Raw genomic sequence first — 16,705 nt, 5'->3', positions numbered from 1 at the left:
TCTTTTTTCCATAAGGTAATAAATACGTGTAAGAAAATATGTAAAGAAAACTTGTGGTCTGTAAGCCGTTCGAAATTGTAAATTTCGATCAACATAATGGGCTTTCTGTGTTCTTTTTTGAAAAATGAGCTGCAGTTTCAGGTAGGAGTAGTATTTTACTTGCCGAGTCAAAAAAATTGACCACAATACAAAACGTGTGCCTCTGATTCAACATCAAAGTGATTCAGTGGTTGTATTACACTGTTCATGGTTTAGACTCTTTGCTACCTTAGTTTATGCTGATAAAAATTGAAGAGAGGCTATCAAAGTGAAGTATAAACATTAACATCTTGAGCGTGAATTCTTATGTTGCAGACCCCTAAATATTTTGCAGACTTGGCAATTTGAGAGCCCTGTGTCAATGATGTAACGCCTTTCAATAAGCGTGCTTGAATTGGGTAACCCAAAATTTAACATCTTGAGCATGAATTCTTATGTTGCAGACCCCTAAATATTTTGCAATCTTGGCAATTTGAGAGCCCTATGTCAATGATGTAACGCTTTTCAATAAGCGTGCTTGAATTGGATAACCCAAAATTTAATGGTAGATATTGGGTATTTTATGGTGAGCTGAGTCGATTCTTGAAGTTTCAGAAATGGGTCCTCTCCAAATTTTCCACTTTTCATACAGATCGGTTTCTGTAACAATGCTTGGATTGGGAAAATGAAGGCATTACTTATCCATCCAGTCTTTCTCAATGCCCCCCACTTCTTAACAATATCTTTATCTTTTTACACACGTCTCCGTGCATAAGAATTTAGAAGGAATCCCTCAGAAGGAACTGAACTTATGATACAACTTTGAAGACTTTTGATTGTGTACTTGAAGGTACACAGATTGCATGAAACGGGTATTATAGCACAAGAAACTATTGTTACTTCTCAAGGTGTGTTTGGACTTGTTTGAATGCATCTTATTGCCACTTAGTTTATTCAATCAGATATGATGGCAAAATCAACTTTGATGGCTATTTTATTTTGGGGAAGCTGCGTCATTGGAACATTTCAATTCAAGTATGTTAATGGCGAGAGATCATCAGGAAAATCTTATCTTCCTCATCGGCAGAGGATTCATTCCCCGTCATATGCACCATTGCATGCTCCCAGTTCACACCCTCTTTACCATTCTTCTACAATGGGTAAATGAACTTCCATATTCATTCTCTATCAGGAGCTTTCATTTACTGAAACTGAATTATGGGTGCTCCAAGAGTCAGAGTATTCTAATTTTATCTATTTTTTTAACATTTCAAGCTGTGTGGATATTACAGAAACCTGAATCTAGTAACACATTCTGTGCCATATGATAGATATTATGTTTTTGATTATTCTAAGACAATGTTTCAGCAACAGAAATGGAACAAACAAATTCAGCAAGCCATGAAAACCACCATCTCAGAGTTCTAATCCTTGCGGCTATCATCTTTGCACCATTCCTTATTGGAGCCATCTTGCTGTTTGCGTATTGTAGTTGGGTGCACAAGCGGAATTCAAATCCAGTTCATCCACCATCTCAAGCTCAAGCATATGAAAGACAAGTACACATTGATGGTTCAGGTTTTTTCTCTTTTCTTAATGGTTGAAAATTTCCCGTGGGATCCTCTTCTATAGACATTAAGCTTACAATTTGTACAGTTCGAACAAACATCATCTCAATCTCTTCATGGGATTCAGGGCCGCAGATACATCCATTGAAGGAAGTTTTGGGTATTCTTCTTATATTCCCTTTTTTGGTCCCAAATGGAATTAAAAGTAGTTTACTAATAAAACTTTGAACCAACTTGTCTTTTCAGATGGCAGTAAGGGAATATCACTTGGGCCGCTGATTAATCGCTTGAGCTCTTTCCGAATTACAAAGAGGAGAGAGTGTGCATCTGCAATCGATTACCTTGTTTTGCAAGAGGCAACAAATAATTTCAGTAGTTATAATCTTCTAGGAAAGGGTGGCTTTGGTTGTGTATATCAAGCTCAGTTCCATGATGGATTTTGTGCTGCTGTGAAGAAGCTGAATGACAATAGACAACAGGCAGAGGAAGAATTTCAGGTATGTAAATTAAAATTCTGATTGTCTACATCTGCTCTGTTGGACTAACTGTCAATGTTTTCCTTTGAGATTCATGACATAGCTTAACTATTTCATGTGTTTTATAAGTCTAGTGGTTGTATCAGGCACTGAAAGGTCGATCTTTAGATGCAATGACAACCCTAGCATGTTCAAATATGCTCAGATAACACTGTCAGGAACATTCTCCTTTGGGATTCGTAACATGGCTTAACCGCCTCCAGTGTTCTATAACTCTAATGGTTGTATCAGACATTGAAAGATCATTCTTAGAGCTGAACAGAATTGGACATATTCTGAATGGTAATTTAAGTGTTATAAAATGATTGCAGACTGAAGTTGATCTGATGAGCAGAATCAGGCATCCAAATTTAGTGTCTTTGTTGGGTTTCTGTGCGCATGGAGCGAAAAGGCTTCTAGTCTATGAGCTCATGCGAAATGGCTCTTTGGAAGACCAGTTACATGGTAGCTTATAGGCCTTGCAATTCTCGATCTATATAGAAAATTCAATATTTTTTAATTTGAAGCTTTATCTCAGGATAAGATATGATAGCTAGTTCCTAATCGTCTAATAAATGCCAAGGCCCAACAATGTATTTAATTGGACAAACATTTCCATTTTTTTAATTCAAAAGACTATTTACATTATTGAGAGACAGATCGGTAGTCTAGACTCTACTCTATCCATACTTGAATCATGCCTTAAATACCACTGGTTTCATTTGCAGGTCCATCTCATGGATCTGCGCTTACCTGGCATTTGCGTCTGAAGATAGCTCTTGATGTTGCAAGGTAAACTGTTATGATCAATAAACTGAAGATTGGTGTTTGGCTTGATGATTCTGTAATACTGAACTCTCTTTTCTTGTTTCGCTTTCTGGCTCCATGATTCAATAATGCTGATATCTCTTTTCTTGTTTCACTTTTTGGTTTAATGATTAATAATTCTGGGATCCCTTTTCTTATATCATTTGTCCAAATATCTTAATATACACTCGGTTGTTCATGTCGACTCTGAATGCTTCAATAGTATTGGAGTGTCTATGTTACTAATTTTTTTCATGTTGTCCATGTCTAACATTCTGCTTTCCTGATGGAACTTTACTACTACTGTACTACATTGAGTGACTGACCACAAATTTCAATCGAAATAATTTTTGAATATATGTAAGAAAATACTGTTCCAATGTGTACTGAAGAAAAATCTGTTGGCAATTTGGTCAGTGCTCCTTTCAAAAATTGTGATATGGTTTAACCACTTTATGTAGATTTTATAAGTCTAGTTGTATCAAGCATTAACAGGTCAATATTTTGGTGTGACAGCAATCATACTTGTAACAAGTGATATCAGAGCTTGGTCTCATTTGAATCCTTGCGATTAATGTTGAAGACTAGATAAACATTATTTACACACCTACAAGAAGAATGCCACCTTCATGAAAACTCACAAAGATGTTATATTATGCCTTGAAGATTTCAATTCACCTAAATTTATATAGCAGCACCAGCCCTACCACTGCTCCACCATTGTTTACCCACTGTCCCTCCGCCATCTCCAAATTTAAACCCTCGTTCCCAAATGTGAACCCCTGCATCCTCATATCTTCTGTCAATAAAATGTTGTTGAGATTGTTGATTTGGTGGTCAGTACCTCTTTTGAAATTCGTGCCATAGATTGGAGTAAATCTACCATTTGTAGTTCGAATTTTTGGTACAACGATAAATACTAGCCAGCTGTGGAAATTACAAACAACTTTCTTTTGCTTTCTCGTGCCAGATTCCTGTTCCACACAACCAATTTTCTTGTTCTTCATGGTGTTGAAGAAAAGAGTGAGAAGCAGTAACAAGGGTTTGTTCAGAATTTTATCTGATGGGAAGAGTAGTGGGTTGATAAGAGTAGTGGGTTGATTGTATTTTTGTCCACACGGTCATTACATCCTGATCTGGTCTATTCATTGGCATTTTCTTTTCCAGTCTTCTTCATCGCATTAAATCTTTAGTTATATTTGTTTTCAAGAGAGTTCCTATACCCATTTATTATTCTCTTTCAATTCTTAACGATATCCAATTTTTATTCACTCTTTTAATTCTAAATAGGTTCAATAAGGCTCCTTAAGCGGTTATGGGCTGTTAAAACTTCTGGATAGACCATCCTTTGTTTTGGCGTTGTTTTATCTCTTTTCTGATGCCTATTCATTTAGTTTCAGTGAAAATGGTTTGAGTCAATATGGATAATGATTTGAGCCAATAGCAGATTCTTCGTCTTTTACTTTGTAAAAATAAAGACAGTGCAACAGAATCTGAAGTCCTTATGCCCTAAATATTACAGAGCGCTGAAGCATTTGCACGAGCACTGCGACCCATCTATCATTCACTGTGATTTGAAATCATCAAATGTTCTTCTTGATGCAAACTACAATGCCAAAGTAAGTAAATTTGATTGTAATGGAATATTTTCATATAGAAAGAATGTTTTATAACAGTCTTGCCTGTTTAATATGGCATGTAGCTTTCAGATTTTGGTCTTGCTGTAACAGTTCGAGGAGTTGTGGACAGAAACTTTTTTCAAGTTTTGGGAACCTTGGGATATGTAGCTCCAGAATACCTTGTAGATGGTATGCCTCAAATACTAGGTTGAGCTTTCAAATTATGTTTATGGCATATCCGCTTCCCAAAAAAATCACATCCTAGGAAAATAGATATAATTGATATTAATTTTCTATGCTACGATTGCCCCCATGACATTACTTAGATAATTTTCTTTGTACAACCAATGACAAAATTATCTTTGTGTAACCAATGACAGGGAAATTGACGGAAAAAAGTGATGTCTATGCGTTTGGAGTAGTTCTATTGGAATTGATTACTGGAAGAAAGCCTGTAGACAAATCTATGCCAGAAGGATGCCAATCTCTCGTTACCTGGGTATGCTTTATCATTTTATGTTTTAGCTTAGGAAATTCAATTTAGTTGCCAAGAAAGAGTACTGACATATTTTTGAAGGAGATCGGTGTCATTGGTTTTAAGACTATTGTTATAAATGTGAGTGCTTTCAATGGCAGGCATGAAGTCACAAGGACTAGTTTCTCTCAGTCCATGTGATACCAAAGCACATATTGCAGTAATGTTACCAGTCAAGTTTAAAAGTTATAAATATACTGCAGTTTATAGGGAGTGAGTTGATTGTTAAATATGTTTTTGATTAGGTGAATGAAACCCTTTACAAAATAGTGCTAAAGATAGGCAGAATTATAGTACTGACTGAGAAACATAACCAAAAACAAAATAGGCCAGCAAACAACAAAAGGCCAACCAGAGATAATGACAACAAAACAAGGGCCAGGCACCCCAACACAAAGACCCGAGACAGCAAAACACAGAAAAGAATCACAAACAAACAGCTACTCAAGATTTTTGAGCAGCTCAGCCGCTTCCAATGTGAGCTTGTTCATATTCTCTACCACTTTCTTCAGCTCTTTAACCTCAGAGGCCGCAGAAGACTCTTTCCTCTTATAACTGCCTCTAGTCCTTCTACTTAGCCCAATAGGATTCTCTGTCGCATGAGGAGCAATGTCATCAGTGAGCTGGATAATGGCTCTATCCTCATTAGAATTCTCCATTTTACCAAGAAGGATCTTGACATGCTCATTAGAAGCCTTCAGAATTTATAACTTTGATCAGCAATGCTCATCAGGGCAGAATCCAAACTAAAAACCTTATACTTGATTGTTGAATATGTTAAAGAAGAAATCAATGCCAGTTAATTTACAGACTGAAACTCACCTGAATTGCTTGATGTTTTTTTAAATGTTGAGATGCTTATACTAATGCATTTTTGGTTGCTGCAGGCCAAGCCACAGCTAACAGACAGGTCAAAGCTTCCAACTATTGTGGATCCTGTGATTAAAGAGTTGCTGAACTTGAAACATCTTCAGCAAGTAAGTTGCATGCCAAATATTTTTTAAAGGGAATTGACATTATTTTTAAAAATACATTCAGTTTATACAATTTTACTCATGTTTTGGTGGATAAAAACTTAACGTTCTTCCACATTTCTTACCCATTTTATTGCATATCTGAAATAGGACATAATCTTGCCATTTTCCAATAGCTAAATGTCTTTAACTGTGATTGGAATTTGGCATAAAATGTATTTTTAAGGTTAGATTGTCAGCAAGTTCTGGTTGATCGCCATTTGAAAATTGGAAGTGCTAATCCTTTCATTGAAGAAAAAGTTTATAGTGACATCATCACACTTACCCAAAAAAGTTGAGCCAAACTCTGAAAGTCCTGTTGAATCTATAGAAGGAAGAGAACAATTGATTATCTAGATTGAAAGTCATTGTCCACTTCATAATCTTACCAAGAAGAACATCATAAGCACATGTGAACCAAGCATTTATGATGACGCAAGAAGGAAAGCAAAATGACAAAATGTGTTAAGTCGAGAGATAGTTATTGGAAAGAAAGCCATTGATTATAAAAAGTATTAAGATCAAGTTTAAAAATAATGTTTCAATTGACAAGCACAAAGCAAGATTAGTAGCTAAACAGCAACAAATTGAAGATTGAGGAGTCTTTGCTCTAGTTGCAAAGATAATTATGATTAGAATGTTGACAGCGCTTGCTTCCAATCATAGTTGGAATATCCACCAAATAGATACGAAGTACACTCCTAAAAACCCAATTTTGTTAAAAAAGAAAAGGAAGAAAAGGAATATATGGTATGTCATATAAAAAAACACTATGATTTGAAACAAACTCCACAACATTAGTATTCAAAACCGAATGAGTACTTTCCCCAAAGGAAATTGAATTTTTTAACCCATTTTATACATCAAGAAGTCTGATCGCACATTATTGTTCCTTCAAAATATTGGTCGTAGGGTATTGGTCACAGCGCTAGAGGTTGATTTTCTAATTATTGTAAATATGTGAGGTGAAGGGAGATATGAAGATCAATTTGGAGATGTCTGATATTGGATTACATCATTATCTTTTCAAATTGAAAATTTCTAATTATTATAAATAAATCATACATGAGGTGAAGGAGGATATGAAGATCAATTTTAAGATGCGTCATATTGAATTAGGTCGTTATATTCTTGAAATTGAATTGTGAAGAACACCTATGAAAATATTTTTCTCAAATAGATTACACCAAGGATACTCTCTCATGCCTCAAAATACAAAAGTTGTGAAGCTTCATCAACACCAATGGAAAAAGGAACAAAGTTGATTGACGATCCAAATGGAAAATCAATCAACACAATTCTATATAAGATTTTGATTGGAAATTTATTTACTTCACTAATCCTTGTCAAAAGATGTCTTATGGAATTGAAATCCTGTCACGACTCCAAACGTAGTTGGTTAGGTGTAAAAGTGAGTTTTGAGATATCTAAAATTTTAGATTGGAGAATTTGGAAAAGGACGATTTTAATTTGTGGGCTTCTCAGATTTTGATTAGGCAGGTTGTATAGACTCTAAACGATAACTTTAGTTATTAATTCAATCTTGACTCTATCATTATCTTATAGATTTTTTAGGAAACTATCTTATTGCAGTCTTTATTTGCAACTTTGTTAAAAAAGAAAATCAGAAAAAAAATGTTTCTGTCATCCCTCAGAAGCAGTGTACATGCTAGTTGTTGCAACAGATGACTTCATGAGAATCTTTGACAACCATAATTTAATCCAACAATTATGTACTATGATAATCAAAATAAGTTAAAGACATCTAAGAATCGTGTGTTCCATGCTTACACAACTCACCATCACATCACTTCATTTGTTAACATTCTCTTGACAAGAATATTGATCTAAGTTATCAGTCAATCAATGAAAAACTTATATACATTTTCAAGAAGACGTTGATGTTAAATGTTCTTCATTTGTATATGGATAACAAATAAACCTATTTGTTACAGGTGACTTTTACCATCCACTAATAGAATAAACTTTATGGAAAGAATTGAAAAATATAAATATTCTATTTAATCACATACCCCAACACATTTGTCATATAATCATTTCTTGTGTAAGAGGCACATCCATTCATATGTGTTGTCTATTAAGAGATCTATGGGACAAATTTATTCAAGCTCTCCAATTTTAACAAGTGCGTGCTTGGTATGATCCTTCAAAAATTAATAAAATGGTCTGATCAATGTCGTATCTGCAGCAAGGGCTTTAAAATGGTTTGTTTAGTCGAAGGTAATGCGACTTAGCAACTTCAAGTACATGTAGTTTGTCAGCTTACTTCAAATACGGTGAGCAAAATTGACCTTTTCAACTTACTTAAAATACAATGAGCACATTGGACTTATCCTCTTTTATGATTTTGAGTCATTAAAACTACCATTTCAATTAGAGGACTAGAAAAAGTTTTACTTAGGCCCCTTACAAAGGAAGTTTGTTTGCTAATTCAATTCACTTTGTTTTCTACATGACATATAAGAGATGAAGGAGCTTATAGTGGACCTTATTTATGCAGGTAGCAGCTATTGCAGTTCTTTGTATACAAGTTGAGCCTGATTATAGGCCACTGATAGCTGATGTTGTCCATTCTCTTATTCCTCTTGTGCCAGTAGAACATGGAGGCACTTTAAGGATTGCTAATACACCTAAGTACAATTGAGATAAATCCCGATTAGTGATATTTTAGACTCTATTTTGTATGGTATTTGCCCAATGGGTGGTTAATTAAGTTCCCATGCAATCATTCCATATTTTATTGATTTGTTTTTATTTTTCTAATAGAAACTATCAATTAAAGTTTTGTGTTGGTTGACAAAATTCAATTGGAATCTAGGCCTTGTGCACTCCTTCCTCTTGAAGGGAGAGAAGATAAATTTAAATGTAGAGATAGATGTTTTGTTTGTTGATAAGGCTCAAGAAAGCTTCAAACAGAAAGTTCAACTAGTGGTTGAAATTGTATTTATAGATATGTGATGCAAGAGTATCCTAGGGTATTTGGCAATCCTGCATGCTAGAGTGATTTGACCTTGAGGTTGGAGAGCTCGGTTGAAGAAGAGGTGTGCTCAGTCACCATTGAGTTGTCATGTTGGCCAAGGAGCTTGACATATATTAATACTCGACATATACTATGTTGCTCAATTTATACTACATTTCTTGGCTTATACTATGTTACTCAACATGTATTGGTGCTCGACAATGGTTGGTATTTTGCTGATGCTTGGCAGTATGGCACATCGAATGGAGTTCTTGTAGATTGGATCAGTCAACTTAGTCCATTTAATGCGTGTGGAGTGTGATTGTGACATGGAGCGATCATAGGGATGTATGAGGATTTATTTGGGTCTTGGTGATCTTTCCTATGTGTATTTAATGATTGTTGTAAGCCAACTAAGGCAATTTATGTTTATTGTATTCTAATTGCATCAAGCCAACTTGTGGCTGGAGTGTCTATTTAATGCAAGGGTTTATTTAAATTGTAACTTGATAGGCTGACCTGCAACTTAGTTGGCTATAAGTAGAGGGTCTTTTGTAGTCTTAAATCATTATTCATCTAGCATGGATAAGATGGAGTAGCTGAGAGCAGCGAATTTGAATAGAGCTAGTAGCAAAGTGTGGCCTTGGGAAATAAAAAGGTTGCTTGGTGGCTTGTGAGCACAAGTTTAGATTCTTCTTAGGGTTTTCTACTAGATTGTGGCTCTGGGCTAGCTAAGAGTTTGGATCTTGCGAGGTCTTGTAGAATTGATATTGTAATTGTTGATGTACTTGGTCGTAACCAAAAAGGCCTTACAACCAAGCATGTTGGATGTAAATTTTAGGATTCTATTATGAGAGTTGGCATTATTTGGATCTAAATCTCTATGTTATTATTTATATTTTGATGAGTGGTTATTTGTTAGGGCTAGGACATCTCCTTTGGGGATTCTCCTACCTTGTACTGCCTCAAGTGGTATCAGAGCTAGGTTTCATCTAGTTGGAAATTATTAGAGTGAAGGTTGGATCTAGTTGATCTTATGGATTTGTTGCTTGGATTTGCAAAGATCTTGGAAGATGCCTCCCAGAAGATCGAACCATAGGGCGATTGATGATCTCTATGTTGATGTGGTGGCTAGGAGTTCAGAGAAGGTTAGATCATATTTTAGATCTAAAGTGGAGTTGATGAAGAATGAAATCATGAAAGCTATTATTGGTGTACCAAGGAATGTGGGTTTTGAAGATGGTTATGAGGAAGCTGCTGATGACTTTTAATTTGTTGGATCTAGTGGTGAAGATAGAGTTGGTCAGTTGGATAGATCTGATGCTCGACTGAAGCTAAAACACAAGATTCAGATTTCTAATTTCTCAGGTACTTTGAATCCTTAAGACTCGATTGATTGAATTGGTGAGTTAGAAGACTACTTTGAGTTAGAGGATATTGAAGATCCACTTAGAGTGAGGTTGGCATAGGCTAAGCTAAAAGGACATGCTACATTATGGTGGAAAGAATTGAAAAGAGATCGATAAGAGGAAGGTGAAATGAAGATCACTAGATGGAGATTGATGGTTACAAAACTGAAAGCTAAGTTTGTTCCTCTTGATTATGAACTTGAATTGTTTAAGAGGTTGTAGAATTTGAAATAGAAGGATATGTTTGTCAAGGATTATACTGAAGAGTTCTACAAGTTGACTATTCTGTCTAGACATTTTAGACATAGAGAAATGTCTAAGGAGAAGGTGGCTCAGTAGATAATGATTTGAGATTCAATATTCACGACGAGGTTGGTATGTTGAAGATTGATTCGGTTAAGGATTATTATTAGTATGCTCTGAAGGTAGAAGATAAGTTGAAGAGGAGACATCAGGGTAGTTCCCAAGGGAAGGAGAAGTAGGATCACTCGGCAAAGGAAAACGAGTGCAGAAGATGCACCAAAACCTATTGAGCTAAGGAAGAGAATGAGTAAGGTTTCCTTAAAGGTAATTGTTTTTGTTGTGGTGAAGGACATAGAGCTTATGAATGCTCCAAAAAGGTTGGTGATAGAAGAGTTGTTGTTGTGAATGAGGTGGAAGACCCAGTCAATGAACTCGAGAGGGAAGGAGAGATCCTGATGGCTCGGTGAGTATTGGTAAGTAAAAGGGTATTGGAACCTTGTCAAAGGAGTAATTTGTTCAGGACTCAGTGTAAGTGTGTGGGTAAAATCTACAATGTGACTATGGATGGTGGTAGTACTGATAACCTAGTTGTTGAGGAGATGGTTCAAAATCTTGGCTTAAAGAGATTGAGACATCCTTGTCCTTATAAGATTGGTTGGTTACAAGATGAACATGCTTTGGAAGTGAGGGAGCAGTGTCTTGTTAATCTCTAGATTGGACAATATAAGGATCAAGTGTTGTGTGATATTATGAACATGAGGAGTTGTCACACATTTCTTGGTAGACATTGGCAATATGATTTCAGGGCTATGCATGATTATGTCAAGAATGTATTTATAGTTGAGAAAGGTGGTAGGAAGTTTTCACTGATTCCTTTGCAAAATGAATAAATCGATAGGAGGAACCTGAACTTTGGGAGCCAAATTGAGCTAAAGGATTCTGATAGGGTTAGAGATTAGTGTGGAAAATAGACTTGTATTACACCAAGAAAGGATGTGCAAAAGTAGAGCAACCATGGGATTATTACTAGAAAGGATTGACGTAAGTGGAATAAAGGGAAGAGTGTTCAAGTTGATAACTTGGAGGTTATGTATGTGAAGAACTAGTTCGAGATTTATGTGTTGAATCTTGCAAGATGTTCTTCTAACTATTGAGAACATCTTTTTGCACCTAAGGTGTCTAATGCAGGAGCATCCTAGGGTAGTTGGCAATCCTGAATGCTAGAGTGGTTTGACCTTGAGGTTAAAGAGCTCGGTCAAAGAAGATGTGTGCTTAGTGATCATTGAGTTGGCGTGTTGGCCAAGGAGCTTGGTCACTAAAGGATCTTGACATATACTAATACTCAACATATACTATGTTGCTCGCTTTATACTACATTTCTCAACTTATGCTATGTTACTCAGTAATGTTTGGTGATTTTGGTGACACTTGATAGTATACAGATTGGATCAGTTGACTTGGTGCATTTAATGTGTGTGGAGTGTGATCATGACATGGAGTGATTGTAGGGATGTGTGAGGACCTATTTGGATCTTGGTGATCTTTCCTATGTGTATTTAATAATTGTTGTAAGCTGACTAAGGTAGTTTATGTTTATTGTGTTCTAATTGAATCAGTTTAACTTGTGGTTGGAGTGTTTATCTGATGTAAGGGTTTATTTAAATTGTAACTTGCTAGGCTGACCTGTGGCTTAGTTGGGTATAAGTAGAGGGTCTTGTGGAGTCTTAAATCATTATTCATCCAGCATGGAGAATATGGATTAGCTGAGAGGAGCAAAGTTGAACAGAGCTAGTAGCTAAGTGTGGGCTTGGGAAACAAGAAGGTTTCTTGGTGGCTTGCAAGCACAAGTTTAGATTATTCTGGGGGGTTTTCTACCATATTGTAGGTCTAAGCTAGCTAAGATTTTGGATCTTGCGAGGTCTTGCAGAACTTATATTGTAATTGTTGATGTACTTGGCTGTAATCCAGAAGGCCTTACAACCAAGCGTGTTGGATGTAAATCTTATGATTCTACTATTAGAGTTGGCATTATTTTGATCTAAATATTTGTGTTATTGTTTATATTCTATTGTGTGGTTATTTTCTAGGGGCTAGGACATCTCCTTTGGGGATTCTCCTACCTAAACTGCATTAGAATGTTACTTTCGGTTGTGTTTAACTTCACTTTGATTAGAAGAAAATGTAAATGTTTGTTGAGTATGGAAGCATGTGAGGTTTGTAGGAATTTAATTTGTCTTAGTATATATAATTCTTTTAAATTTTTAATGGACAGTCAAGAGTTGAACCTAAAGCCTCTCTTATTTGCTAAAAGGACATTCTATCATTGAGCTATGGGCTCTCTTGGTGACTTGTCCATCTTCAATTTGGTTGTGGTTAATTTTCCAATAATTCTTTGAGCCTCACTATAAGTATTCAAATATCCTTGCTAAGCCTAGTTTTTCTCATCTACATGTTAATACCATAGTAAAATATGAATGGACTAGCTAGGAGTCAAACCTAGGACATTCTATATTTTTGTTGTGATGCTTTGCTATTGATTTGAATCTCTTGGTGATTGGTTCATCTTTGGTTCAAGTATAGCTCTTTTTTGCACAAATTTCAAATTGAATAAAATATTTTAAGGCCTTAATAAAATAAAAATATTTAAGTTTCTAACCACCCATCCTATATTTTATGCATCAAGCATAACATCATTGGTAATTTTATAGAAAAAACTATAGTTGATTGAATTGTAAACCAAATATATTTTTCCTTAGAAGTGAAATCAATTTTTGACTCCTCAACCAATACATGTTAATAGTGAATTATAATATAATCAATGCTAAGAAAATATCATAAAATATATTGTTTGATTGATAAATTTTCTAACAAATGCATTGGAAGGAAGCTAGATAAAATTGTAGAACAACTTGCTACTTGATATTTAGAGGGGAAATAGGTTGTAGATATAAAAATTCTAAATAGATAAACTATATTGCTGACATAGTATTTTCCCTAAAAATCCCAAGAAAACCTAACAAAAGTAACCTCAATGCATTATTCAATAATCATTTATACAATATCAAATCTCTCTATAATCAATTCTCTCTAGAGAAATTATGTTAAAATAAAACGTGCATCTTAATGTTATTGTTTCAATAGATAAGAGCAATCAACAATATTAACATGATGCATAAATAAGAGAAACTAAAATACAATAACATAAAGATTTAATGTGGTTGACACAATATGAGAAACATTCACCAAAGGAATAATCATCGATGTATTTTATTATTCAATGAAGTGAAAATTACAATCTAATGATGTTGATAATGATGTTAAATAACTTATGTGAGGTGAAGGACGATATGAAGATCAATTTTGAGATATTTGATATGATTCATTGGAATGATTTTTTCTAAATATTGTTAATAACTTATACATGAGGCCAAGGAAGATATGAAGATCAACTTTAAGATGTCTAATATTGGATTACATCACTTTGTTGAAATTGAATTGTGAAAACCATGTAAGATATTTTTTATTAGCAACAAGGGTTTTAAAATGGTTTTCTTTGCAACTTCATGTACAAGTACTTTTTCAACTAACTTCAAATAAGGTGAGCAAAATTGACTTTTTCAACTTACTTCAAATACATTGAACACATTTGTCTTATATTCTTTATGTTTTTGAGTCATTAAAACTACCATTTCAATAAGAGGACTGGAAAAAAGTTTTACTTAGGCACCTTACAAAGGAAGTTAGTCTACTAATTCAATTCACTTTGTTTTCTACATGACATATAAACGAAGAAGAAGCTTATAGTGAAGTTTATTTATGTAGGTGGTAGCTATTGCAGTTCTTTGTGTGCAAGCTGAGCCTGATTATAGGCCACTAATAGCTGATGTTGTCCATTCTCTTATTCCTCTTGTACCAATAGAACATGGAGGGGCTTTACGAATTGCTAATACACCTAAATGTAATTGAAATAAATCTTGATTAGTGATATTTAAGACTCTATTTTGTATGGTATTTTCCCAATGAGTGGTTAATTAAATTCCCATGCAATCATTCCATATTTTATTGATCTATTTTTATTGTTCTAATAGAAACTATCAATTAAAGTTTTGTGCTGGTTGACAAAAGTCAACTAGAATCTAGGCCTTGTGCATTAGTTCCTCTTGAAGGAAGAGAAGAGAGAGAATAAACATGCAGAGCTAGATGATTTGTTTGTTGATTAGATTAAAGAAAGATTCAAATAGAAATTTCAATTAGTGGTTGAAATTATAGGGACGTTACTTTTGATTGTGTTTATCTTTACTTTTCTTAGAAGCAAATGTAAGTGTTTTCAAGTATAGAAGCATATGAAGTTTGCAAGAATTTAATTTCTCAAATTGAATATAGAATTCCTTTGAATTTTTAATGGGCAGTTGGGAGTTGAATTTATAACCTCTCTCATTTTTTAGGGTGCTCATTGAGCTATGAGCTCTCTTGGTGACTTGTCTATCTCCAATTTTGCTGTGGTTAATTTTCCAACAATTCCTTGAGTCATAGTACAAGTATTCAAGTATCCTTTATAGGCCTAGTTTTGCTCATCTACATGTTAATACCATATTAAGATATGAATGGACCAGTTCGGAGTCAAATCTAAGATATTTTATATTTTTGTTGTGATGTTTTTCCATTGATTTGAAACTCATGGTGATTGGTCCAACTTTGATTTAAGTGCACCTCATTTTCTCACAAGTTTTAAACTAAATAAAATATTTTAAGGTCTTGATGAAATACAAAAGTTAAAGTTTCCAACCAACTTGAAGTCTACATTATTGTAATTTTATCAAAAAATATTGTTGATTTAATTGTAAACCAAGTACATTTTTTCTTAGAAGTGAAATCAATTTTTGGCTCATCAACCAATACATGTTAATTTAGTGAGTTATAATATAAATAATGTCAAGAAAATATCATTAAAGATAGTTTTGGATTGATAAATTTTCTAACAAAACTATTGAAAGGAAGCTAGATAAAATCATAGAGCAACTTGCTACTTGATCTTTAGAGGGGAATTAAGTTGTAAATTTAAAAATTCCAAATGGATAAAATATATAATTGACTTAGTATTTACCCTCAAAAAACCCAAGAAACCCCAACAAAAGTAACCTCAATGTCTTATTCAATAATCACAAATACATCAATAAGACAATATCAAAGTATGGATCAAATGTTGCTATAATCAATTACTCTATAGAAATTATGTTGAAATAAAATATGCATCTTAATGTAAGGGTTTCAACATAAATGAGAAACTAACAATATTAACACAATGCATAAAAAAGAGAAAAAAAAATACAATAGCACAAATAGTTAATGTGGTTGACACAATAGGAGATACATCCACTAGAGAAATAAGTGTCCACTTATTTTATTATTCAATGAAGAGAAAAGTATAATAAAATCATTTTCACAAAAAGAAGCCACTTATTTATCAAGCCTTTTTAGGTAATTTACAAGCTTGGTTGACAAAATAAACCGTAACCTTAAAAAATTCCTTGGGGGTTCACCTCAAACCCTCACAAAGATACATGGTGAGTGTATAGTACTTTCCTTATCAATCACCACATACTATCATCTCCCACTCGAAGATTGATCAGGATCCACACTAAAACAATCTCCTAATTGGAGATTGATTCTATTGGTACAACGTTATCCTTGTACCTCCCACTAGATAGGACTTGCATGGGATTGACTGATTCTCATATACACCATTATTAAGCTTGAAGGCCAATAGAAAGTGAACATGAAGTTAGTTACTCTTGAGTTACTACATTGGTTAACATATCTACAAGATTCTTGCTAGTATGTATGTTCTCTAGCTTCAAATATCCATCATATAAAATTAAGCGTATAAAATGGTAACATAGTTATATTTGTTTGTCTTTCAAGTGAAGGGATAATTTCCTTGAAAGATGAATTGCACTTTGATTGTCTGTATACAATATGTTATTCTCTTTTGTACTAC

At 34.3% G+C, this 16,705-nt stretch overlaps 1 protein-coding gene across 4 annotated transcripts; it reads left to right on the top strand.

Moving 5' to 3' along the window:
- The first annotated feature begins 310 nt into the window (after nt 1-310).
- Nucleotides 311-14,764, top strand: LOC149537122 (putative receptor-like protein kinase At1g80640). Of its 4 annotated transcripts, XM_089807141.1 has the most exons (11): nt 844-1,178; nt 1,387-1,596; nt 1,675-1,746; nt 1,833-2,083; nt 2,434-2,566; nt 2,830-2,893; nt 4,431-4,527; nt 4,611-4,716; nt 4,908-5,026; nt 5,950-6,039; nt 8,597-8,836. In XM_089807141.1, the coding sequence occupies exons 1-11, from the start codon at nt 983-985 to the stop codon at nt 8,738-8,740; spliced, it is 1,482 nt and encodes a 493-aa protein (XP_089663267.1). In that variant the 5' UTR covers nt 844-982; the 3' UTR covers nt 8,741-8,836. The 4 variants fall into 4 exon arrangements, with proteins under 4 accessions (XP_089663270.1, XP_089663269.1, XP_089663268.1 ...); XM_089807144.1 differs by lacking the exon at nt 1,675-1,746 and having other exon boundaries at nt 311-1,178; nt 1,393-1,596; XM_089807143.1 differs by lacking the exons at nt 1,675-1,746; nt 8,597-8,836 and adding an exon at nt 14,530-14,764 and having other exon boundaries at nt 314-1,178.
- The last annotated feature ends 1,941 nt before the right edge of the window (nt 14,765-16,705 follow it).

The sequence above is a fragment of the Cupressus sempervirens genome, chromosome 10 (genome assembly GCF_028749045.1).
Source record: "Cupressus sempervirens isolate cs-2001-9-10 chromosome 10, ASM2874904v1, whole genome shotgun sequence".
NCBI lineage: Eukaryota > Viridiplantae > Streptophyta > Pinopsida > Cupressales > Cupressaceae > Cupressus > Cupressus sempervirens.
Note: the sequence above shows the minus strand (reverse complement) of the source record. Positions and strands in the feature narration are given on the sequence as shown.

Bases quoted from the DNA above. Each gene is read 5' to 3' on its own strand.
- LOC149537122 (XM_089807141.1), top strand. From the start codon at position 983: ATGATGGCAAAATCAACTTTGATGGCTATTTTATTTTGGGGAAGCTGC. The intron at 1,179-1,386 runs GTAAATGAACTT...ACAATGTTTCAG, and splicing joins TTACCATTCTTCTACAATGG to CAACAGAAATGGAACAAACA. The intron at 6,040-8,596 runs GTAAGTTGCATG...TTATTTATGCAG, and splicing joins ACTTGAAACATCTTCAGCAA to GTAGCAGCTATTGCAGTTCT.